Raw genomic sequence first — 26066 nt, forward strand, 5'->3', positions numbered from 1 at the left:
AGATTTTCTCTTTTTCTGTCTTTCCTGTCTTTCCTTCCTTGTCCATCATTTCTCTTTAATGACAGTATGTCCACACTAAGTCAAAATTTGAAAATGCAGTCATTTGTGTTTCAATTTTGACACAGGAGCAACTAAACTATAGGAAAATGGATGAATCTCTTCTTCATCCTATTTAAGCCAGCAAACAAGTGATTATCAAACATCATATGAAGTGGAACAGACAGTCTTTTATAAAACAGTTACCAAATATTACAATACAGAAATTATAGACACAATCAATAAAAACTGTTTAATTAAATAGCAATTGCATTACAAGAGTCAAGAGTCATTTACAGGAAAGTAGTTATGTTAGTAAACTGCTAAACTTGCATTCAAGCTAGTCTTTGATCTAACCAGAGTTTATTTATTCACATTAATTTGAACATTACCATTAATTGTACACCCATAGAAAAAATGTTCAACATCACTGGAGTCACATTTGCACCCGCTTACAGACATTATTTCTCTTGCTTCAAGGCCTACATCTGAAAGCTTTTGCACCATGGTGTTGCAGAGACAGTGGTTGGTGCAGCTCTGCACCGTCCCTGCTTGCTTACTGATGGCGGGCAACATTTTAATACTACCCGCGGAGTGATAATTAAAAATAGAACTGTAAAAGGACATTAAAAGTCGTAGCTGTAGTATACACTCATTAAACCACAGCTATCAACCAACCAGATTAGAAGATTTTAGCTACCTGTTTTATAACTGAATGCAACCAAACTCTGATTTAATTGCTCTTATTAACATATTCCTCTATTTCCATTGTCAGACAACTAAATGAGTAAAGTGCGACTAGATTAAAGGTCATAAACCCAGTGGCATTGTAGTGGGGGGAGTAGTGGAACTAACTACCAACCCCAACATGGAGAAGGCTGTATGTTGACTAAATACTCACATTGAGGTATTTCACTCTAAATCAAAATTGTCAACCTTATAGTGGTTGAAGGGCCTTAAGTTGTGTCGCCCTCTGACACGCCTGTCACACATTCAGGCTTGCCAAAATCGTGTAAAAATCTGGAAGGTGTACATGGTTTAGCCTACCGACACAACAGGGCCGGTCAGAAAGAGTTTGTCACAGTACAAGATAACTGTGCTGATTCAGATGCTGGATACTCCAAGAGAGCTACCAGGCAGTAATGCCTTTCCAAAAGAAGTTCAGCTCCCATAAAAGGATAGAAAAACAGGAGTGAAAAGGAAAGCATAGCTTGCAAGCACAATTTTAGAATTAAGTTCATTATCGATTGAACCTACCTAGCTAGCATTATTATTGCCACATGATAATTGTATGGTATGTTAGGAAGAGGCCTGAAACATGTTTAGATTTCATATTGACTATATTTCACATACAATATCAGTTTTTATATGAATAAATGGAATGGAAAACAGTTACTGAATACCCTACCAACAGTCATAGGAATGGATGTATTACATTACATGTATTAAGAGAAGGGGGCCTGGTGAGGTGGCATTTGCACTAGCAGGTCCCAGATTTTTGTGCCTTATGTGTTAACCAAGTGAACAAGGTGGTGTTTTTGTTTTTGTCAAGCACTATTTTGTGTGTCACTGGTTTAGTTTTGGCAGAAGGCTAACAGAGAGAGAAAAAGAGGATTTTTTTAAATTACCAGAAGTTCCAGTCTCAATTCTAGAAGTAAGCAAACCTCATTCAAAATCCCATAGGTATCTGTAGTAATGTAAACTAGAAAACATAGAATTTTTGAAGAAATTTTAGGTGTGCTGGCAACCTGGCACAGCCAGTGCTGCACCAAGCGAATCGCAGGCTGATCTCTGATGTTGGTAATCAGGTAGCCAATCAGGTATTTAGATTAAAATTATTTATTTAAACTATTATTACTCAATCAGCAACTTAGTTTTATTGAGAATAATAATAATAATGTTAACTCAAGCTCTCCAACAGCTATGATAGCCAGCAGCTAAGCTAATACTATTTAGCTAACTACAACATATCCATTGTCACTCCCAGATAGTCAAATACCGCCGCCTTGGCACACCCCTCAATGTCTGATACAGGGGTATAAGGTGCCCTTTAAGCGTTGTTCATACTCATGCAAGGGACTGTGGTGCGGGTCTCCACAAATGACGTGCAAGCTCTGAGCATGCATAGAGGCATTTATACTCAACGTGTTACTCGTTGCCGTACTCTCAGAAATGTCAGGGGAGCATACAAATGAAATATTCTGTGAATAAGAAAGAGGTCAATTAGTGTTACCGGAAGAACGTTGTTATCCAACATGGCATGCACTGCCCTGGAGTGCGTCACTGCTGAGAAAGAATTTATCTGCTTATGGCTATTAAAACTACAAAGGCAACACAAGCGGAGATAGTCAGTCCGTCCCTTACATGCAGAGAGACGATGGGGAATAAAGCTGTATTGTGAGGCCAATCAAGTTAGCAGAGAACTAACCGAAGTTAGCCGGCTCAGCCAGTGGAAGTCTCTGGTGCACGCAGCCAGCAAGGGAATGTTGTCACCAACATGAGATTTAAAAAACTCTGTACATTGTGAAATACAGAGAGATTTATCTGGCAGTGATAGGCTTAATCAGAATTGTGTGAACTCATTTGGCAAGGCCTTGAATGGACGTTCATTTATATGTAAGTTCCACACTGCGGGTTTAAATATCTTAAATATCCACAGCCACATATTGGAAATATAAAATTAAATGAGCAACTTCACATTTCACAATCACAAGCTATAAAACATTGTTTGTTAACAGAGATAGTGACATTTGGATTCGGATAGTTGTAATTATGGCTGACTGGTGGCGATTTCAAATGGAATAAAGCCCACCCACAGCAGACAACCCAAAACAGGAGTCGAACATGCCAAGTCCACCCACAACACAACGCACTTCCCTAACCTTAACCTGCATTTGCACTAAGTTGCTTCAAATCTTGTACCATGGCCATATAAAGGGGATGAAGATGGAGTTATCACACTGGACTTGACATGTCACATCCCTCATTTAATCCATACACTTGTCACTTTCATCAAACTGGACTTTATTGCATTAAACCTCCACTCTTACATACTTTAATTATTTATGCACGTGTCACATTAATTTTTGCTCTTGTCATCTTCATGTACTTCATACTCTTCATTTCTTTGGCCACAGCACAGTCTGTATTTCCTTTTTACAGTCAATATTTCATTTAAAGTTTTATATCCAGTTTCAAAACTATTCCATTCTGTAAATATATTTTAAAATTTCAATTTAATTTTAATATTACTTTGTTTATTTAATTATTATTATTACCTTACTTTTGTCTATTTATATTCTTCTGTGTTGCATTTTTTGGGAGCAAACGCCAAGACACATTCTTTGTGCGCTTGCATTGGCTAATAAAACAGATTCTGATTGAATGGGCTATGTCATATTGACATAAAATCCAAAAAACCAAGAATCATAAAGATACAAAAAATCTCCAGGGTTGCGTAAACAGTAGCCTATGCATTCTGTTAGAAGCCTGCTGGATATGCTCATATACCTAGGCATCTTTGCAGCCTGGTTTCTTCCCTTAATGATAATTAAATCAAATAAATTAAATTAATAATAATTAAAGTGATACTAATGTCTTATACACTGATATTGATGTTTCATATTATACAACATTTTGTTGACAAGTGGCCATGGTATAGGAAAAGTGGGATAATAAAGTTCAAAATAATAAATAATAAAAGTAAAGTTCATGCACAAATTATTTAGTCATACTGCTTGCTATTGTTTATTTGCACACAAGTATCGGTTACACAAAGAGACAAATCATATATAAATATAATGCCTTTGGATCCTCGTGTTGCAGGATTACAGATAAATGTAATATGTTGCTTATCAAACAAGATGTAAGAAGTACATTTGTATCTTAATTGCACATATTGTGTTTCAGATGTTTATAAAAGTGTAGCCCCGCAACTGAAGGTCCTCAGCCAATAAATTGATTTCAGCCAGTTAAATTGTAATTTGTTGTTTATAATCTGTGTGTTCTGTGAGGTCACTTAAGCCAGAGGGTCAAAAGGGCTTCCATGCAGTATCCTGACATAATTAGAAAAGGTTTGGTTATTGTGTGCATATTGCATACTAAATGGTATTATTGTCATTATTTTAATTGACTATTATTGTCATTTCTATGTGAAAGCAATTAATATACAATAATTTGATTAAAGGTTTTGCTTAAATTGTGATTTAAGAAAAATGTAATGTACCAAAATAAATAAATAAATAAAAAATCTCAAAATGAGGCCCCTGGATGTATTACTAAATAGATAGACAGATAGATAGGTAGTCTTCCTCAATTAATATTGAGCCACCTCATCCAATAAAGCACTCCAAAGTTTGTGTGTGTGTGTGTATATGTGTGTGTGTGATATCTTAAACATTTATTTAACACTGGATGACCCATTGCCCAAATGCTCTTCCCTAGCATTCTGCTATCAAAGACTGACAAACAAAAAAAAAAATTTCTCAGAATCGAAGGAGAAATGATTAAAACTGATGGCCATAACACTGACCAATCATATTGTTGAGTTATCAAGGGAACTGTTTTTGTGTTAAGAAATGTTAAAGATATTATTAAAAGAAAACATAAACAAGGGAGTTGATCTGATGCTCATAGCGTCTTACAGCGCCACAGTCAGGTAAATATTGGAGGGAATGGAAGGTTGCTCTGGGTGTCTAATATTGCCACGGATGGATTTATTGGACTTAGTTGAAAGCCCTATTTTCCTGGGGTGAACTTACATAATTTCATGTTACTGTGCCGAATGGTTTAGTGACTTGTCATCAGAGGCTGTGGATGTTAATAGAGTAGCATTCTGCAATTCCAGCTGGCCGGCTCAGAGCAGGTTGAAATCTCAGCTCATTTATGTTTCTAAATATTTTGGACACTTTACTTGGTGAAGGCACAGCTATATAAACTTCTCTGAAATTACACAAACCTCTTTATTCATGTTTTGCTGGCCTTTCATTTTCATCCCACCTTTTTTAAGCAGCTGACGTGATGATACAGAAACAATAAAGTTTTATTCTGAAGACACAATCAAGGCACAATTACGCACACCAGATCCACTGGTTTAACTTTGTGCAAACAGCAGCAGAATGTTGAAAAATAACTTTGAACTTGATGTTTTAATTAATTTTTCTCTACCGTTTAGTAATAATTCTTTCAGGACTGTCAATTCAATCCAACCCTCTTTTGCTGTCCAAAACACAGAGTAACCAGGGGCAACATCTGTGCAGGTCGTACAAATGTAGGTTGTGTTTGAAATCGCATACTAACGTTCTATTCATACTAAGTATGACATCAAATTGAGTATGTAGTGCGTTCCAACTGCATAGTATGTGGATTTTGTGTACACGAGAAAAACCTGGATGTATTCTACATTAGCAAGAATTTCTGAGTATGCAGCATGAGCTTACTGGACATACTCAACTGCCCCACAATGCATTGCTTCTCTTCAGACTGCGCAATGGAGGAGATGAGCCAGGCTAAAACCTGTTGTAATTTTCGCTGTAGGACTGTTAATATGTCACTTTATTAAGTTTTAATATTTTTTCAGGTGAGAAAGTAACCATTTAGATTCCCAATATGTGGTCAATTTATCCAAATAACGTTTGGTTGTAAATCTGCTGTGACGTTTACGGAGATGTGAGGAGCCACCTATGGCCGGGACCAGCCATTCATCTCAGTTGCTAGCAGCCCGACTCCTGCATTGTCATCCCAGGGAGAAAATGATCCGATGAAACTGATCTGTGTAGCTCTTTGGTGATTTACCGTTGGCTCTAATGTCTCTGCAGCATTTTGATATATAATTCCTTTTGGAAGATATTTCTTACGGAACTCGGTGCAAGCACCTCATTCCTCGCTGGGGAACAATTGTCTGCATAAGATGGGGAATAAGAAGTGAGAAGGGGAAGAGGGGGAGGAGAGGGAGGAAGGAGGAAAGAGAAAAAACCAAAGGGGGCGCAAGTTCAAATCCTGTCCAAAGTCATCAAAAGATGCAGGCTTTTCTTGTGGCAAATGTTTATAATTTGTTTTTGTGTTAAAATCTAAGTTCAATTCGTTACTTATAACTATAACAATAAACGCAGGGTGATTGTTTTCATGGCTGTAGTAGCTGAAGTTAATCACATGCTGTCAATACGGGGGAAGGAAGAAAGAGAAAAAACCAAAGGTGGCCATCAAAAGTCGAAGACTTGTGGCAAATGTTTATGATTTGCGTTTATGTGTTAAAATCCAAGTGCGATGCTTCTTCTTCTTCTTGATTTTTAGTGGGAGTTGGCACCCAAGATGTTGCATTACCGCCATCTACTGGATTTAAACAAATATCTCCTCTGATTAAATAAAATTATAACCCCTTCCCACCCTATAAATTCTCTATTTTTCAGGTGTTTGAGAGAGCCTGAAAAACTTCTCTCAACAGCTGCTGCACACCCTTTCCAGAAACTCCAATAACACCCAGAAATCTCCTTGCTGCAATTGTCAATTTTCTCAGATTTTCTGAGAAAATTGACATAATTGTAGATGATGCAGCAAGGTATTGGGTGAGGTTTTTGGCCAAAAACTTCACCACAAAAGCAAAACTCATCATGCTTCCTGACTGATTCCAAGTTCAATTCAATCATACACGATTACTTATAACCATAATAATAAATAATGCAGGGCAATTGTTTTCATAGCTGTAAAGTACCTGACGTAAATCACATAGTATGTAGCCTGATATTTCATTCTATGCATTATGTCATCGTTTTATGTTCCATGACTTGTACGTTGAACATGCTTGTACATTCAGCTGTAATACTTTCGTATGGTGTTATGGCTGAACATACCATGTTGTATATAATTCCTTCCATTACTCTATTTCTGTTATTCCATTTTATTCTTTTTCATTTTTTTATATTACTTTGTTGTGATATTTAAAAATAGAGAGCACTGTAAACCAGTTAAATTCTTTGTATGCAGAGGTACACTTGGCCATTAAAGTTGATTCTCATCCGGAACAAGACATCATCTTCCTTCAACCAAAGTATTTTTTACCACATTCAATCTTTTAAAATCAAGACAACTGTCTTAGACATATTTGAAAGCATTCTTCCTTCCACTTAACCAGTGGATTATTAAAGTTGAAGATATATATTTTTTTAAGGTATGTTAAAGTCACAATACATGCTTGTACATTAATGTATGACAGAGTGACAAGGCACCTGTGGACACTTACCGTTTCTGTTTTTATTGAAAATATGGTTAACTTCAAGTATTAAACAATATATTTTCTGGAAAAGAAAAGTAAAAAGGGTTGCTGCTGCTCAGTATATACATAAGACCAATCTCAGTTTCATAAATATTAAAGAAAAATATACAACATATTGAGAAAAAAAAGCTCCAGTGATGTGTGAAAATAGTTTTAGAACAGCAACAGATGGTACAGAAGCAAATTATTGCTGTGACCACTTGTGTAAATAGTTAACAAATGTTAAAAGAAAACTGTTTGGTATATGGTCAGAGCCTGTGCTGAGAGTGCTCTCTCATCGATGAGACAACTGTAATCATGGCGATAGAGGCAGTTGGTTTTGTTTTGATCCTTTTTGCATTCCTGTGAAACATGCAGCTGACAGATTACATGGTTAAATGATAATAGTGCTATAGCCATTATAGCAAGACTGGGGGGGGGGGGACCAAATAGATATATATAATATAGTTTTTCTCAGTCTCTTTGGTACATTTCTCAAACCATCCTTAACATTTGCAAAACAGTAAACGCATTTCTCGAAAAACAATTATTACAATCAGCACCACAATGGATTACCTGCAAAACAGTGGCGGCTTGTGACTTAAAAAATTGGGGATGGCAGGAGGAAAACCAACATGGAATCCTACAACAAACCACATCAAACTATATCATTGTCCCCCACCCAATGAAATCAGAGGGGTGGGGGGCAATTTTGTATGCCAATAAAACAATTCATTTTCAGAAACAAAAACCCCTGAGTGATGGAAAGGCTGCTTCTTTAAAGACATTTATACATATTGTTTCTAAACAAAGAAGTGCTATTTTTAGCCATGGAGTGGTTCACAGTGTCTCATTTTACCAACAAAAGGAAATTCAAATTTATAGTATTGTTCTAATGTGACAACAGATTTATGTTCTCATCAAAAAACAGACAACATATCACATGATTTACATGTGTTTCCTATGTATTTTCTTAGTATACAGAAATATATAAAGTACCACAAAGCTCATAATGTGATACAGGTAAAGATCAGTGCTGAAAACTAGGAGGACTGAACACTAAAAACATTCACAAATCTAAAGTGTTGGTACACATCAGAAAGTATTAATGCATGTATCAAATACATGACTTACACACTCTTATCTATATGCACCACATACAAAATATAGTCTACAAAGCTGACATGTTAACACTTGTTATTCTAGTTACTTTAAGCTTATTACTCAATATACGGCTCAGCTTAAAAACCAACCGACGGAAATGTCACAAGCAAGCAGCCAGACCTCCTGCACACTCATTCACAAATCACACAACATCAACAGGTGACTGAACAACCACTCAATTAAAAACTGGATCAATTCCAAATGAATGAGTGAGCCCAGACAGCTCACTGTAACTTCAACAAGTTAACCACCTACAGCACATTATATGATCTCTGCTGCATTTGTTGTGCCCTTAAAACAGAAAATAGTGAGGGAAGAGGGATGAATAAACCCGCACATTTCTCTCATTTTTAAGTCTTAATTATGTACAGTACAACCAAATTCACATATTTTCTCAGTAGGAATACACTCAGTCTCAGGACCACAGTTTCCACAACTAAGTTATCCTCTGTTTTTTCTAAATAATGTAAATGACATTTTTAACCAACATAAACTGTAAATTAAATGAAATACATTCACCTTTTTAACTTTCATATTTTACCTAACACATGAACGGACCTTTTACCATAATAAAATATTGTTTTACAGACAAACTTAAATGCAGAAAATGGCGGAACAACAGTCGGATGCTACATTGGGACAATAGCAGTAGCTAGCTTACACGGTGAATGAGTTAGCCAGAAACTCTTCAACAATATAAAAGTACAAAATTCACCTCTTTCCCTTGCAATGAACAACAATGTCGAAATAAGTATCAACAATGTGTGTCACTAAGTTTATAGTGCTTTAAGTACAGTAATTACCTTAAAACAGGGAAGGAAGAGGGATGAAGAGTGAGAGAAGAGGGATGAAGAAACCCGCACATTTCTCTCGTTTTCACTCGTTTGTATTGAGTGAGGCAGAGAGCGCGATTCCCCCTACTGGAGTCATGAGGCATTACCAATAGATTGACACACAATCAACCCAGAAAAAGAACACACATTGCCTATTTGTACGGTTTATACTCTGGCTGGATATTCTCCACAGTAATAAGCTTAGCAACATAACCGAAATAGCAATAAAATTATGTATTAAGGAAATAGAATATATAAGACATATAATTGCATAACTCTGAAAAGAAATAAAATCATGTTTCTGAAAAATCTAATTATTTTCAAATTCTTAACTACCACACATTCTTGAGAGAGAGGCTGTATCTGACTCATGTTATCTGATGTTTTCTTCTTTCTTTCATGGACATGAAGTATCCATAACATCCATTTGTGGCTGTTGGTCATCTTGTTTGTTAGTTAACAGAACTTTGTGGCTGCTGGTCAAGCAGTCTGATATCATTAGCAACAATGACAAACAAGCTAACTATCCTGGTTGTTTCTCCGGTTGGTTCTCTCTCCAGCCGTCAGTCCTTAACAGTCCTTCAGGGCTGCTACAACAAGCCAACTGTTGTGTTGGCTAATGGAAGCAGCTATCTACTGCTAAATGAAATAAATGACACGTAATTTATCTATATCTTACCGGTCTTCTCTTACCAGTTCCTCACACTCATGTATGTTACAGTGGTAGAGAATTGAAGATGAAATCTGAAAATGATCATTGGACCAATGCGATGTCAATATTGTGTTCTAGTTGATGATTGGTTAGGGAGGATGTCCTCCCTTGGAGCATCATTTTACGTGTCTTGGCCAATCATAAATTAACATGAAAAAAAGTGAAGTAGATTAAATTGATGTAAGAGATCCCACCCTGAGGAGGACATCAGGAGCCCGTCCTCCAACCTCCTCTGCCTCTATGGACCAGCCTCCACTGCTGCAAAAGCATATAACTTGCTCAAAATCCTTAGTTTATCTCTCAAAAGTAAATATTTATGTCAATGAACATGTCAGTGCCATCAGAATGACAAGTCCTTGTGTTATTGTTTACCAACAAGATAGTCAAAATGCTTAGTCATGTTGTCAGTGAACAGTGTACTCTGTAAGTATTTTCTGATGTAAACTATGGCTAAGGTTTTGATGACAATGACTTAAACTCTGCCACCCCTGTGAGGTATTGTCCTGCAGTCCTATGTGGAAAAAATACAGTAATGCAAAACACTAGACTGAGTATGATTTCAAAAAATATGTCAGTGCATGTGTGTGTGTGTGTGTCCATGCTGACCTTACACAGTATGTACTGAACTTAAGTTGAACTTTCGAAGTGAGACTCAACAAAGATGAACAATCACCTATGTAATAGACAACCGGTAGTGGAGTTGGAGGCCCAAGATGAAGTTACGGTTTCCTGTACCAGGCTGAAACCCCTATACCCTAACCTCAAACGTATAAGTGCAGATGTATGTTAACTGTCAGTGTTCCAAACCCTGTGTTGTAAGTGACAAACCAAGAAATGTCATAGTTTTGTACAATGCCAGCAAGATGTTCTGGCAGACCACCATATATGGTTGTCGGAAAGTTACAAGAATGGGGGGGGGGGATTTAAAAACAAAAGACAAGAGAGGAGAAGCTCTCTTTGCCAGGCTTTTTGGGGTCGTGACACAGAGTCTTTTGGCCAGTTTGCCTATTTTGCATTTTTTTTATAACTTCTGTAATTTCTTTAAGTCCTTGAGAGGGTTTTTCTTGTTTGAATCTTTTGTAGTCAAGTCTTTGTATTCTGCCTTTTTTATACTTTGTAGTACTCACTTTTGTAAAAACCACATAAAACTGGTTTGTATTGTTATACACTCCAACCAAATTTCCTTACTTGTGCGCACACTCTGAGGTCATCTCCTAGTCTTCTAGGCAAACAAATCACACGCCTCCTCTGGGGTATGCCTGACATGAGTTTTAAATTTATCTATATTGAAAATTTATAATGACACTCTGCTAAGGTTAAACATGCAATGTTTATTGAGTGTTAGATTTGGGAAGGTTTAGGGTTGTTGATTGTGATCAACTTGATGCATCTGTCATAGGGGTTTTATTTCTGTGAAGTATCATTTTGAAGGGTTTATTATTTCAATTTAATTGGCTAAACTGTTAAGGCCAGGGCATTGAAGCTGCCCTATAAAACCAGGCAAGTGCCTTCAGACCATCAGAGCGGGTCTCCTCCAGTGACGGCCGTCCTGGAGTACTTTCAAACCTCCAGCACCTATTTGCACCCACACATTTTCATTGTGACCCAGCTGACAGGACAAACTTGACTATATAGGCCCATGAACGTGGTTCACTGACAGCTGGTGATTACAGAAGCCAGGCTGAGTTCTGGTTCCCTAAGCAGGCTAAGACGGTCTTGTGTGTAGTTTTTTGGAACCCATTTGATACCTAGGTCAGAGGTAGAGAACAGCCGTCTGTTAGTGTTTTGTCCAACACTGGCAGGGGGTATCGGTTTTCTGTCAGGCAGAAACCATTAGAAAGGTCAAATTTTCCATTGACAGTTATTTTAACCTTTTTGAGGGACTAAGCACATCTCCAGGGCTGGATGGACTGCTCTGGGGAGCAATAGTAGGTGATGTGTCACCTGCAAGGGGAACTTGTGGAACAAGTGAGTGTACCTTAGAAAGAAAGAAAGAAAGAAAGAAAGAAAGGAAGAAAGACACAGACAGATGGAAGTTTGGACTTTGAATTGAAGAACTGCAAGAGTAATGATTTAGAGGTTACATTTACCACAGGTGAAGTGTGTGCTGGACTTGACACATCACGGGTGGATGAATGTGTGCTCTGGCCAGCAATGCTTGGTGAAACAGCAGGAGCAGATACACAATAATCAATATTTCCAGGGTGCATGTACATGTTACTGCAGTTATGTCTACAATGTGAATCCACTATCACATTTCAACATTCCTTTTGTCTTACATGGATGTAAAGCATAATTAACCAGTGATTTTATGAAAACATTACAACCACCTTCTGTGCCTGATTAGTATCTGTTAGTGCCCATATATTACATATTTGAAAACAATGAATATATTGTGTTAGGGTGTTTTGGATAGTTTAAACTTCAGTTACCCGTGTAATGTTTACCTTATGATAAAACTAATGCCATTTCCTCTGCTGAGGAACAGCAAACACAAACGATCCAGGTTGGAGCAAATGAAAACACTTGAGTCCTCCCAGAATAATCACACTCCACAGCCGATACAAGTCTAAAGTCTTATTGCTACAGATGACTGTACCCTACTGTTTCCTGCAAAGTAATTTTGACTTTTTTTTATTCAGTCCAACTGGTGCTGTTTAAGGATTTCTCTATTTTTACGCATTGTTAAATGCTCTCTGCAATAATTCATAAAAGGGGCTTTAAGCAATTAGTTTAACAAGATGGTAGATTAAAACCAAAATCTGGCATTATTTTATATACTTGGCATACACAAATGACCCATGCAAATGATTACTGGTAACTAAAACTTCTTACCTAGATTGGTTGAATTGAGAACACTAGCATTTGGCTTTCTCTCTGTTTTCTAGGATGACTGCTACATAACTATACTGCACAGCAGTGTGGAGTCACCTTAGTGAATGGAGGGTGTCTGAAAACAGGAGAAACATACAGAGTTGCTAATGTGCATTTAATGCAAGCAGTCAACTTATCATTGGAATCTATACTTGCAGTCTGTAGATTTAAATGTAGTTACTGTACCTTGTGAGTGTGAAATCCACACAAGCACCTCTGTGGCTCTCTCACAAGGGTCCTCTGACCCTTCAATTGCAGAAGGCACTTCTCTATCTGTAACCAAGAAGAATCTCATTCTTGTCTTACAAAACATAGTCATTGTTAGTCAATGACTTAACAATCTTGTTACCACCACACTGTACCTGATTAATACCCATTGTCAAGTTCCTCCAAGAGTTCTTATCCTGCTAAGAGTTAGATCTAGATTTTTAGTTTACTTTTTATTTGTGTCCTATATATCTGCTCTCTGTCCATGCCCTCCACAAAAAAGAAGGTGTAGCCTACCATTTCTATCAAAAATTGTCTAAACAAGAAAAGACAGAAGTAAGTAAAGTGTATTGTGTCAGTCTTTTGGTTCATCATTTACCTTATGATAAAGGTCATGCCAACTTTTTTGCCTAGCAGCAGGCCTGTTGCCTGTACTAGCTATGCACCTTTAGAGGCAAATGACCTCAGCTGTGACAGCCAGTCTGTGTTGTCCAAAATTCCATTATTCCAAAATAATATAGCTACAATAGACAGCTTTAAGCGATCAAAACTTTGTGGATATGAGCAACGGCAAAACAATAGGCTATTGCACTTCCATTGCAGCCTACAAATGCAAAAGAAAACAATAGTCTAACTGTTTTACAGGAATGCACTGGACTTGACTTAATTGATATAAGCACAGAAGGAGAAGCAATGAGTAATTTCCGTTTAAAGCATTTGTTCTCTTTTTCTTCCGTCGGAGTAAAGTGTAGTTGAGTGGTTTCATTTCTACAATTGAAAGCATATGTACAAATTAAAGTCTATCACATTATCTTGAATACGGAAATCAATGAACAACTCTTAATCATATCAATCAGTACATCGATACATCCAATGTCAGAATTAACTAGAGAGATTAGATGTACATCTTTACAATGACAAAGTAAACATAACTTGGAACACGGAAAAAAAATGGAATAAACTATTCACTCAACGCACTCGGAAACAAAGTACAAATGACAAAGGGAACTTCCTCAACCGAAGTGTAAACAGTGAATGTACTCAGGACACTAAATGCACCTGTGCCAGCCACATCTGTGTCTGCTTCCAGGGAGTCTGTTTCTGTGCTTCAACTCTAACCCCATGTCTAGACAGCAAGTGTGTCAGGTGCATTTTTCATGCGCACATCACACACAACAGATATGCTCTCATTTTAATCTAGGCAGCTGTCTGCACTGGCTCTGTGCAGGCTTGCGTCTCAGCTGCATCTCATGGGCGTAACCACGAACTGAAACTTCCTTGTATGCTTCAAGTCTATTTTCCTCCGTTTTACGCACGTCACTATGGTCATTTATTGGGCTCTGAGCGCTTCAAACATGTTAGTGAATAATGTAATGAATAGTAATGTGAACTATACATTCTTAATTTGTGGTCACATGATTATTTTTGTTTATGGTTACCTAGATAAAGGGGGTGGCTCATTTTACTCACTGGCTCGATTTACCCTGTTCTCCCCTACTGCATGGAGAATGGCAGCACTGGTATCATCCCCTTTTTTTTCACTCTGTCCTTTCATCTTTTTGGGGTTCGGGCTTTAAATTGGCGTGCGGGTCAAATTTCTTCTATGTTCCTTTGAGGTGTTCTTATTCACCCCAACATCTTCGATGTCGCCATCATCACACACCTCACAGAGAGCTCTCAGGTCATTGTTGTGGTCAGTCATGCTAACAAGCATACAGTTTTCTCAGTTGTAGCAGAAGTCTTTGAAAGTTTTTATCAAGGTACTTTGGTACTATGCTATCTAAGCAAAAGTTCTGGGTTATTGCATGGAAAACTTCACAATTGAAGGACCAAATCCAGAAACTTTTAAGCTGTGCCTGCAAGTGTGCTGCCTCTCACTCCGCCATCTTGGATCCTCCCCTTTGCCTACCCTACAGAGAGACAGACAGATGCTGTATCTGGACTGCCCACATGTGCTACCTGGTGGTTGTTGGTGCACACTGCAGCTATTCCTGGATAAATTTTTTCACCCCCTTCACTGCCACGGTGGCATTGAAATGAGTGACATCTGTATGTGAATGGTTAACAATAATTTGGTAACACATGGGGACCTCTGCTGGTCACTTTAGACAACACTGTTTGGGAAGGACCACGCAGGCTATTTCCACAAATGTAATTAATTACGCTATAGGCTTTATGTGGAACGTCACGTGACCAAACCGGAAAACAGTACTCATCACTTCCACTTGTCGGAGAGGGCGGTAACAACACACTAATGGCTTAAACGACGGACTTGTAATCAGCTAGCCTAGCTAGTAACCTACTTTTTACTGTTGGCATTTTATTAGATTTTGTTATCTGAATGGTTGTGAGGAGGCTAAAATGTCTTTGTCAAGACCAATAAAGTACCAGAAGCGACATAATCCTAACAGTGATTTCTGCTGTGTACCTCAGTGCGCGATGTCAGGGAAGTTCAACCCCACCGTAAGTTTCCACCATTTCCCAAAGGATGAAACCTTAAGAAAAATATGGATACATAATATGAGACGTAAGAATTTGGTGATTAAGAGGACCACGACAGTCTGTAATAGACATTTCGTGTCCATGGATGTCATTCAAGGTGGGCGACAACACTTGAAAGAGGGAGCTGTACCTGTGTTGTTTCCTTGGAAGGACTACTCTCTGCTGGCAGCCGGACCGAGTGTCTGGGAGAGAACACAATGACCAGAGGATGAATTAACTGAAGAGGAGGAGATGAATGTTGAATTGTTGCTTTAGTGTCACGATTACGATGCAACACCAGAACCATCGGCTTTGGATACAGCATGTGAGAAAATAGAGGCCCAGCAGCTGTTGATAGAAGAGCTGCAAAAGAGGCTGGCTGAGGTTACACTGAAGCAGTCGTTTGGCTCGGACAGGTTTTCAGCATTGGATGATGACATCAGATTCTATACCAGGTACGTATTATGTCATATGATATTCACCTTTCATACCACTGTGGTCACGACTTTGTTGCAGACCTAGATTGTGTTCATTCATTAAATCATTAATTAACCTTTTTCTATACTGGGATGACCAATGAGAGCAACTGTTTTATGTGGACACAGGACCATATTAAAGTAAATGAGTAAAAGCAAGATAAGATTAACATTAACACATAGAGTTACAAATATAAAATAAAAAGGCAGCCATCAAGTTATGAGAATATGGGCCAAAACATGATTAAAATCACTTCTCAGTCAGTCTGTGCAATCTAAGTTGAAATCCATTATAACTGGAGCAAAACATTTAGGCCAGTGTACTGCCATTGCCTCTTGGCAAGATCTACCAGGGCAAACTTCAATAATGGGTTATGCTTTGATTTAAAGTGAATAATATTTTGCTTTCACTCTTTTAGATTTGCCAGCTACCACCATCTACAGGCATTTTGGAGACAGATTGAACCTGCAATGAGGAGAATCATGCGTGTTGGTACGTCATCCACTTCCAGCACAACAGCAGCTCCTGACAAGGCCGCTGATCCACCTCGTCGACCGGTAGGCACATTTCATACTACATCATTTTGTTTTTAAAAACAGATTTCTGATAATCCAGCACCCAAGAAAACACCACTATCTAATCAAATCTAATTAAAAACACAAATTGGTGGTCTCAGACTTTTGGGCCTCACTGTACATACATTTATGATGATCAGGCAGTGATTATCGTTATTACCAGTAAGACTTGTCCCCCCTGCCTCCCACACCAGAGCCGATGCCTGCCACTGATTGATGAACTGTTCTTGTTCTTGGTGTACCTGTCGCTGGGTCTGAAGGAAAAAGATCTGGGTGATCGTTTCAACATTCATCAGTCCACTGTCAGCAGGATAATCAAAACTTGGGTAAATTTTTTGTACACATTATTGGGTGCTGTTGGGATATCTCCTGAAGCAATCAGAGCCACGATGCCGAGTGTGTTCAGCAAGTACTCTGACACTCAGGTCCTTACTGACTGCACAGAGATGAGGTGTCAGATGCCTTCATCTTTACTCTTACAGAGTGTTTTCACAGTATAAATCCCACACTACCCTGAAAGGAATGATAGGTGTGTTACCACATGGTGCTGTTACTTTTGTTTCCTCATTGTATTCTGGCTCTATCAGTGACAAAGAATTGTTCAGGCAATCTGGCATTAGCCCTCTTTTGGATAAAGATATGGCTGTAATGGTGGACAAGGGATTCAGAATCAACGACCTAGTGCCCTGCAAAGTTTACAGACCATCATTTCTAGGTAAATAGTCACAGCTGTCTCATGATGAAGTTCTGGTCACTCAGGACATTGCATGGTTAAGGATACATGTGGAGAGGACAATCAGGCGCATCAAAGAGAACAAACTGTTTGACACTATTATCCCTCTGACCATTGCTGGCAGTATCAACCAGCTTTTTGCAGTAATCTGGCTCCTAACTAACTATCAAAACAAGCCACTGGTCAAGGCTTGGGCCAAAGAACTGACTATGTGTGAACCTCACTGAGCCAGCCTCTCCGGATATTTGTGGCACTAAATGGCCTGTCAATATGCTTGTCTCAGATCTGGGGCCTGTTTCAGAAAGTTTAGTAAAAACTGAATTTGTTCACCCTGAAATGAGGGAAACTCTGGGTTTTCAGTTTCAGAAAGAGAGCTAACTTAAACTTGGGGTCAGTTACTGTGGTAAGAAGCTAACCTGCTCACTGACAGGTTTTCTTCAACAAACCCTTAGTTTCTCTTTGTCTCATCCCTCTTACAGAGTCAGACACGCTGGTTCATTTCCTCATTCATTCAGTCTGTATCAAAGCACATTCATTAGTGGAGGTTTACTATCTGTCAGAATCTAAATCCTGGTTGGATATTAGTTTAGTTACACAGGACTTTCTAAAGTTACAGCTTTTATGTGCATCAGTCATTTCTTTGAACAGCAGTTTTTTCTCTCACATTCAAATATTCCACAGCATGAATTGATCCTCAGCTCAGAATCAAACCTCTGCGTCCCTCTGTTTTAACACTGTGACTCTGTCAGTTTGTTAGAGCAGCTCCTGACCTGAAATCTTTATTGCACGTGTAATCTCAGTTTTTTTTAATTACTATTTTATATATTTTATTTTTCTTTCATTTTTCAGAGTGAACATACTCAGTCAATTGAACTGACTCTGATCAGCTGTTCTGAAACTGAAAACTCTGAGTTTCCCATCTCAGGTTCATCAACTCAGAGTTCAGGGTTAGACTCAGAGTTTGCTGAACCTGCTTTCTGAAACAGGCCCCTGCTCGACAAACTGATAATGAGCCTCCCTCAATTGTGTATCTTTTGTCTAAAAACAGTAACACTACACAAAAATGTCAGCAAGCACTAAATTCTTCAGTTTTTTGTAGCAATACAAGTTATACATCTCGACTTTGTGTTTTAATTTTTATGAGTGGTTTAATTTATCAAATTGCCAAATATTTTCATTAACTGTCTCCCTTCTCTATCTCTTGTATGTTTAGTAAAATGTATGAAATCAAGCCATACACAGTAAGATATATGAAATCAGAAAACATCTTTTATACTTAGTCATCATGACACAAATTGTTTATGAAATGTTAATTATTTTTGTCATTGAAAAATAAATCTTTTTTGAAAAAAAAATCTCCTTATGTTCATTGCAAAATATACAGTACCTATTTATATAACAATTACTATGAAACCTTTTGATGAACATATGTACAATGTAACAATACAACTGAAATAAGCTAATACATTTTTAAAGTTCAGCTGAAATGCATGAAGTGTTTAAGTCCCCCACTCGAATTCCCCTGCATCAATCAGTGAAATCTTTTGGAAACAGACAGGTACTTCTGCATGTACACGTTAAAGTAAAATTTGTCCACCCTCTCTCTGATGACTGCTGTTACCTTTGGGTCAACATGGATATGCTGCACCAGCATGTCTTCCTGGGCAGAAGTCACAAAATCGCACCATTGCAGGCCAGTGATCAACAGTTGACCCTGCACCTGCCAGTAGTATGAGTGGCTTTCACAGAGAGCCAAAGTGCCATACTGCATTTGAAGGTATTTACAGTCCACATAGTTCTTCACATTAGGGCACTTTATCTCAGCCAGTCCGAATGGTGGCTGCGTGAATGGGTCAAAAATCAAGCCATCTGGTGAGGCACCAAGCCATGGAGCATCAGAGTGGATGACGAGACCGCAGGGCGTTTAGTTGACATTTTTCATCCTGCAGTACTCCATTGCGGCCTCAAACTCCATGTCTGCACCTCTTCTCATTTCTGCAGTCTGCCTTGTTCCTGTGAGGATTCTTTCTGCAAGAGCCTCTGCAGAGCTCACTCCCCTCACAAAACACACCTCTCTAAAACGTGAGGAGGTGATCCTATGCCTGCAGAGCTGATGCCACTCCCGGTTTGCTGCCTGCTCTCTTGTGGCCGCCTCAATCTTATAGGCCATGTCCAGTGTGACCATCAAGCTTTGAAGGTGGAAGTGCTCCTCCTCAGTGCACACATGCACACACTCTGTTGGGGCAAGCCTGTACTCTCCAAGAGGCAGTGGTGGGTTAGGTGGAGGATCTTGGTGCATCTTGACTGACTTTGTGGGTAATATGGGCTGCTGGTACAAGAGCACATTCTCCTTTTGTGCTAAGCCAAAAGCTGTCTCAACAAGTGTCTTCTCATCACTGATGCTCATAGTTGCTGCCAGAGGTTTCTCTGTAATGTCAAAGTCTTCATATGTGTCTCCAATCTGTAGCAAGGAGATGTCAAGTGGGTCCCCAACCCCTTGTAGAGTGTACTTCTGTAAAACACAGTAATAGTGTGTTAGGAATCCCATCATGCAGTGACACAAGAAAATATGTAGGAAAAATTGCACTGTATGTGTATGTGTTTATATTATACACACACATACATGTATATATATATATATATATACACATGTATGTGTGTATAATATATATATATATACATGTATGTGTGTGTGTGTCTGTATGATATAGTAATTACAGTAACAGTTGCTCACTACCTTCCAAGAAAATTAAAAGGAAAAAAATAACACAAACATGTATGTGACATCTTACCTACAACTGTCTATGTCAAAACAATGAGAGCTAAAGCAATATTATTCAATATTATAATATATAATAATAACTGACAGATCACGCTTCCAATTCAGTTGCCCCATTGTTTATACTAAAATATCACTAATAACAGGAATATTAGGGCTATGAATTCAAAACTCAACACTTACTGCTGTAGGTGTGGACAGGGGGCACAACCTGCACATTTAGCTCTGAATAGTGTGCAGTTTGAAGCAGCAAGGCTACTGTGTGATTACACACTGCAGTGCCAGCTATACATGAGCACCGATTTGACACGAGGATGACAGCACCATCTGTAGAAGTACATGGAGAGAAATTTACAAACATTGACACTGATTTGAGAGTGTGGTTGAGCTTTAATTTATTCTACTTGAGCAGTGGTCCAAACAGATGCTACTGATTTGAGTAACAGTCTAGTTAGGTTGCTGGGGCAAGTCTGGCAATGATTTTAATACAATAAATACAATAATGGGATTTGTTAATACTGTAATAGAGGGATTTTTATCTTTGAAGGCCTGATTATGAATAACATGGCACTCATGTATGGCACTCAAGAATGTAGAGTCCACTACACCCCAATAACCTCACCATCCTCATCTTTTAACAAGTAGATAAACAACAATGAACTTGGAACAACTGTGCATGCATTTAAGAAGTGTCTCAGAATATGACAGATCTTGCCTTTCTGACCATGGTGATTAGATAGTCTGGGGACCTGGTCATGATCACTGATTAGTCACCAACCAGTCTGCAGAATTACATTGAGTATGTTCTGCCAGTTATCAAGTGGCTCCACATGATCACAGCTGATGGAGACAACAATCCATTGAGAGCTTGAGTCTAACTGATGCGACCTGGATGTGATGTCCCAAACAGATTTACTGCACAATAGTTGAGGCTTCATATGATGCTCACTGTCTCTGTAGATCATTCCCTGTATAAACGCCTACCTATAGATGCCTGTTTTGTTTGTGTTTGTTTGTTTATTTTTGTTTTGTTTTTTTGTTTGTATTGTTTTGTTTTTTGCAGCTGTCAACATCTCCACATTTCTATTTATTTTTTGAGACATTAATTGTACAAACCAATTAATGAAGAGGTTCACACAGTGCGACACCTGCTGGTCATTTTTTGTAACTACTTTTGGCGTGCTTGTGTCGGTTCTATGCCATTTATCTTTCTAATTATTGAGAACAGACTTTACTGTCCACAGTACATGCTCAGGAAAACTTGTACTTTCATTTACAAAATAAACAGGGCCAAATTCACAAAAGGATTGTGTGGCTTTTGCGGCCGCTAAACTTGTGCAAATGAGACAAAAAGTTTGTAATTCTCAAAGCACCCGTAAAGAATGAAATGCAGCGCAAACTGTGCTGCTAAGCAAATAGCCTCATTGTGCACCTGTTCCATTTGCATGTATGTACATTAGGTGATATTGATACATTTAGCACAAAATTGGCCCCTTTCTGTGCAAGTAAGCCTCATTACAAAAACAGTCTAATTCACAAAGACCAGACCTAATTGCCACACACAATTAGAGTGGAGTTATTAGCGCCTTAAGATATCATTAACTGTGTGACAACAGTCACTTCTCACTTACACTCTCGCTCTGTCTCTTTCCCTTCAAATAGTCAAGCTTGTGAGGCTTGAATGATATTGAATTGATATTGAATTATATTAATGGCGAGATCTACAGTCAGACATGGGGGGATATCAAGTGGGGTTGTGAGCTTATCTCGGATAAAAATAACCGCACTGATAGAGCTCAGGATTCATCCATAAGGGCTTCTTTATAACAAACATTCCCACCGTATGAACCTGGAATCAGTGCTAACAGCTGACCTGTGTAGATGTGTAGCAGAACACAGAACATTAATTACCGTGAGATCCTGACCGATCCGGTGTTAATAGAATTCACAGTCAGCTGTGGGCAACAAACAACATCAGTACTGATGTGCAAACATAATTGACAGAGCACAATGGCCAATCAGAAGCAGGGGGGCGCTAAAGGCCCACCCACCAATGAAAACAAAACATTGAGTGGTAAATCTGTTTTGTCAGTAAGAACAGAAACAAGAAATTGAGCTGAATTTGTTTTTTGCCCAAAATTTAAAAAACAAAAAAGCAACCTTTTTCTGGTTTCTGCCTGTGTGTATTGTACCAAAAAAACAAATGGTTAAAACGTACCTTGTTCTGACCCAAGTAACAGATTTACATTTTTTTTTGTTTGTTTCGTTTGTTAATTACAAATTAATTATGGACTATCCAATGATGCCCCCTGTTCTTTGTTTTCCGATTTTCATTTCAGGGTAGGAAATTGATTAGACAAAGGTACACAGATTGTTTAGACAAGGACGGTAAATAAAACAAATCTAATATTGTTTATTCAATATGTCTGTTTTTTCACTGCCTTTGATGTACAACATTTCCAATAAATCCTAGACAATCGTGAGTTAAATGTAACAATTTGACAGAGGTACTGAGACCATGGTTAAAAAGTTTGCAAACTTTTGTGTGAACAGTGTCACAGCTTTTGGCATCTAAATGAATACCTATTTCAGTACATATCTGTGATAACAGCAGGACAGAGACTGAATTTCTTTTTAGACAATAGAGATTACAGATTACAAAATTTACCTGCACTGCAAGTACCTGCACTGCAAGGCCAGTTTCATGGAAGCTTTACTGGATTTTATGTTAAATGATAAAATTACAAACAGTGGCGGCTGGTGACTCAAAAAATTAGGGAGGACAGGAGGAAAACCAACATGAAATCTTACAACAAACCACATCATACTACATCATTGTCACCCACCCGATGAAATCGGAAGGGTGGAGGGCAATTTTATATGCCAATAAAACAATTTGCCTTTTCACCCTGAGCTGCTTCTTTAAATACATTTACTGTATACACAAGAAGAAGTAATGCTCATTTTAGCCATGGAGTGGTTCACAATGTCTCATTTTACCAACAAAGTTAAATTCAAATCTATAGTATTGTTCTAATGTGACAACAGATTTATGTTCTCATCAAAAAACAGACAATATATTACATGATTTACATGTTTCCTATGTATTTTCATAGCATACAGAAATCTATAAAGTACCACAAAGCTTATAATGTGATACAGGTTCAGATCAGTGCTGAACACCAGGAAGACTGAGCACTAAAAACATTCACAGATCTAAAAGTGTAGGTTCACATCAGAAAGTATTAATGCATGTATCAAATACATGACTTACACACTCTTATCTATATGCACCACATACAAAATATAGTCTACAAAGCTGACATGTTAACACTTGTTTACTTTAAGCTTATTGCTAAATATACGGCTCAGCTTAAAAACAAATTAAAAACAAATTAAAAAAAATGTCACAAGCAAGCAGCCAGACCTCCTGCACACTCATTCACTAATCACACAACATCAACAGGTGACTGAACAACCACTTAATTAAAAACTGGATCAATTTCAAATGAATGAGTGAGTCCAGACAGCTCACTGTAACGTCAACAAGCAAACTACCCACAACATGTTATATGATCTCTGCTGCATTCTTGTTAAGGAGATAAATTCACAAAATAGCCACAGAGACATTTAACCATCAGAGATGAAATTAGTGACCAAAGAGACAGAGAGAGAGAAGCTGTGTCTGACTCATGTTATCTGATGTCTTCTTCTTTCTTTCATGGAGATGAGGCTGCTGTTTTGCTGCTTTGTGGCTGCTGGTTAATCAGTCTGATATCATTAGCAACAATGAAAAACAAGCTAACTCTCCTGGTTATTTCCTGGTTGGTTCTCTCTCCAGCTGCTCCCTGGGGACGTCCTGCCGCTGCTGCGCCGCACAGTTTAGATCCATTCTCCGGTTAGCTTAACAACAGTCCTTAACAGTCCTCCATGGATGTATAGAGTCCTTGAGGCTGCTACAATGAGCTAACTGTTGCGTTGGCTAACGGAAACAGCTATCTACTGCTAAATAAAAGAAGAACAATTTATCTATATCTTATTGGTTTTCTTCTCTTAACAGTTTGTCACACTCACATACATTACACTGGTAGAGAATTGAAGATGAAATCCGGAAACTATCATTGGACCAACGTGATGTCAATATTGCATTCTGGTTGTTTATTGGTTAGGGAGGACATCCTCCCTTGGAGCATCATTTTACGTGTCTTGGCCAATCATAGAGTAGCATGAAAAAAAATTAAGTACATTAAATTGATGTGGGAGATCCCACCCTGAGGAGGACAGCAGGAGCCCATCCTCCTCTGTCCCCCACTCCCCCTCCACTGCCCCCCACCACCACTTCACACATGCTGCCCTTTCTCCTCTTGCCCCGCAGGTGTCGCTGTTGAAGCATTTTAATCAGAATTTGAATAATGGATTTTTTCCAAAGAAGAGAGAAAAATATTTTATAAATAATGCTGAGATTTGGTAATGGTTTATTTCAACCAAATATTCTTTTTTATATTTTGATCTCCCCCTTTCCTCTCAAAATATAGAGGAGGAGCAACCTCCTCTGCCTCTATGGACCAGCCTCCACTGATTACAAAGGTTTCAACTTCTAAAAGTAAGTGCTGTAGAGGAGCTGATTTGTCTTAGAATATGGAAAGTAAACTCCAGGAACACGCTTCATTTTTTCAGAAAGACATGAAAGAAATGCTGAATGAGAGATTGCATTGAGATTCAGAGGCTAATGGAACAGAGGCTTGCCCAAATGTGACATCATGACTTCAGCTCTCTATAGCCTCTTAACACTGTCCAAGCTATGTTTGTCGCAGACAAAAGTGACACTTGTGAGAGGATCATGGTGAAATATTTAGTTGTCAATCCAAACAGTAAACCCAGATCTCACTGTGAGATATCCACGAATGCTCAATTTAGAGCTTTGGAGACCAAAGACAGGCTGCCTCAATATTCTGACAGTATCAGAAATTTAGGACCAGAATGGTCTTCTATTTACATTCATTGCATTCATCAAAACACAGTTTTGAAATCCCTCAAAACACAGATTGCTGCCAAATTTTTATTGAAGACATCTCCCACACTGTGACACTCAATAATCCCTGTTATCTCACAGTGCGTAGTTTCCTTTTAGTATGGAAATGCTCTTTTTTTTTTGTTTTTCTGCCGGCCTCCAATCGCTCTCTTATTTTCTCACTTTTTCTCACTCAGTCTATACACCTCAATCTCTTCCTGCCAATTTCCCTCTCCACCTCCATGTCCCTCTCTCTCTCTCTCTCTCTCTCTCTCTCTCTCTCTCTCATCATCTCTCATTGGAGCTTCTGTCTATATTTAGACAGGCTGAGGCTGTGCTTGATCTGCCATGTGTTTTCTGCAGATAGGTGTTAATAGGATTCCTCACTCTCCTGAATGATCAGCCAACCTCACAGAAAAAACACACACTTACCCATACACCCAGACATATGACACCTTCCAAACACAAATCTTAATCATGCCTTAGTGCTATGAGCAGATATTGCGGGAAAACAAATGAAAAATATTGTCAGTGAACATTTTGGCAGATATGTTCATTTAAAATATATCCCTATATTTTGATCACAATGTAATCAGAGTGACATTATTATTTCATAACATATTTGCTGTTACAAGTTAGTAGTATATAGATATCATATTAGGGGACAGGTGTGGATATTACATTGTGTTTATGTTTTCTTTTGTAGCATCCATGTCTAGACAAAGTGAATCACAAGACAAACTGTGGGGTAAGATTTTGAAGATTTTGAATTAGGTTTTTTATTACTGGAACAGAACTTGAACATTCTGATTGCACCTCGGATCTCTATAGAAATGCATAATACTCAAACACTATGCGTCTCATTGTTTGTTTAACCCTATATTGTGTAACAGAATACAACAAGACTTAATGCTTTCCATACTATTTGAAAAGTG

At 38.3% G+C, this 26066-nt stretch overlaps 1 protein-coding gene and 1 pseudogene across 2 annotated transcripts; both read right to left on the reverse strand.

Moving 5' to 3' along the window:
• Positions 1-26066, reverse strand: part of LOC121883460 — an 81807-nt pseudogene that overhangs the window by 19142 nt on the left and 36599 nt on the right.
• On the reverse strand, positions 18679-22156 carry LOC121883461. 2 transcript variants are annotated; one of them, XM_042391738.1, is made up of 3 exons: positions 22032-22156; positions 20304-20447; positions 18679-19853 (listed from the first exon to the last, which is right to left on the reverse strand). In XM_042391738.1, exons 2-3 carry the CDS (start codon positions 20337-20339, stop codon positions 19266-19268), a joined length of 624 nt encoding a protein of 207 aa, XP_042247672.1. In that variant the 5' UTR covers positions 20340-20447; positions 22032-22156; the 3' UTR covers positions 18679-19265. The 2 variants fall into 2 exon arrangements, with proteins under 2 accessions (XP_042247672.1, XP_042247673.1); XM_042391739.1 differs by lacking the exon at positions 22032-22156 and having other exon boundaries at positions 20304-20607.

This window comes from Thunnus maccoyii, chromosome 18 (genome assembly GCF_910596095.1).
Source record: "Thunnus maccoyii chromosome 18, fThuMac1.1, whole genome shotgun sequence".
In the NCBI taxonomy this organism is placed as follows: domain Eukaryota; kingdom Metazoa; phylum Chordata; class Actinopteri; order Scombriformes; family Scombridae; genus Thunnus; species Thunnus maccoyii.

Excerpts from the sequence above, each read along its gene's own strand:
- LOC121883461 (XM_042391738.1), bottom strand. The coding sequence starts at position 20,339 with ATGTGCAGGTTGTGCCCCCTGTCCACACCTACAGCA. Across the intron at positions 19,854-20,303 it reads CCCTGTCCACACCTACAGCA|AAGTACACTCTACAAGGGGT; the intron begins GTAAGTGTTGAG and ends TGTGTTTTACAG.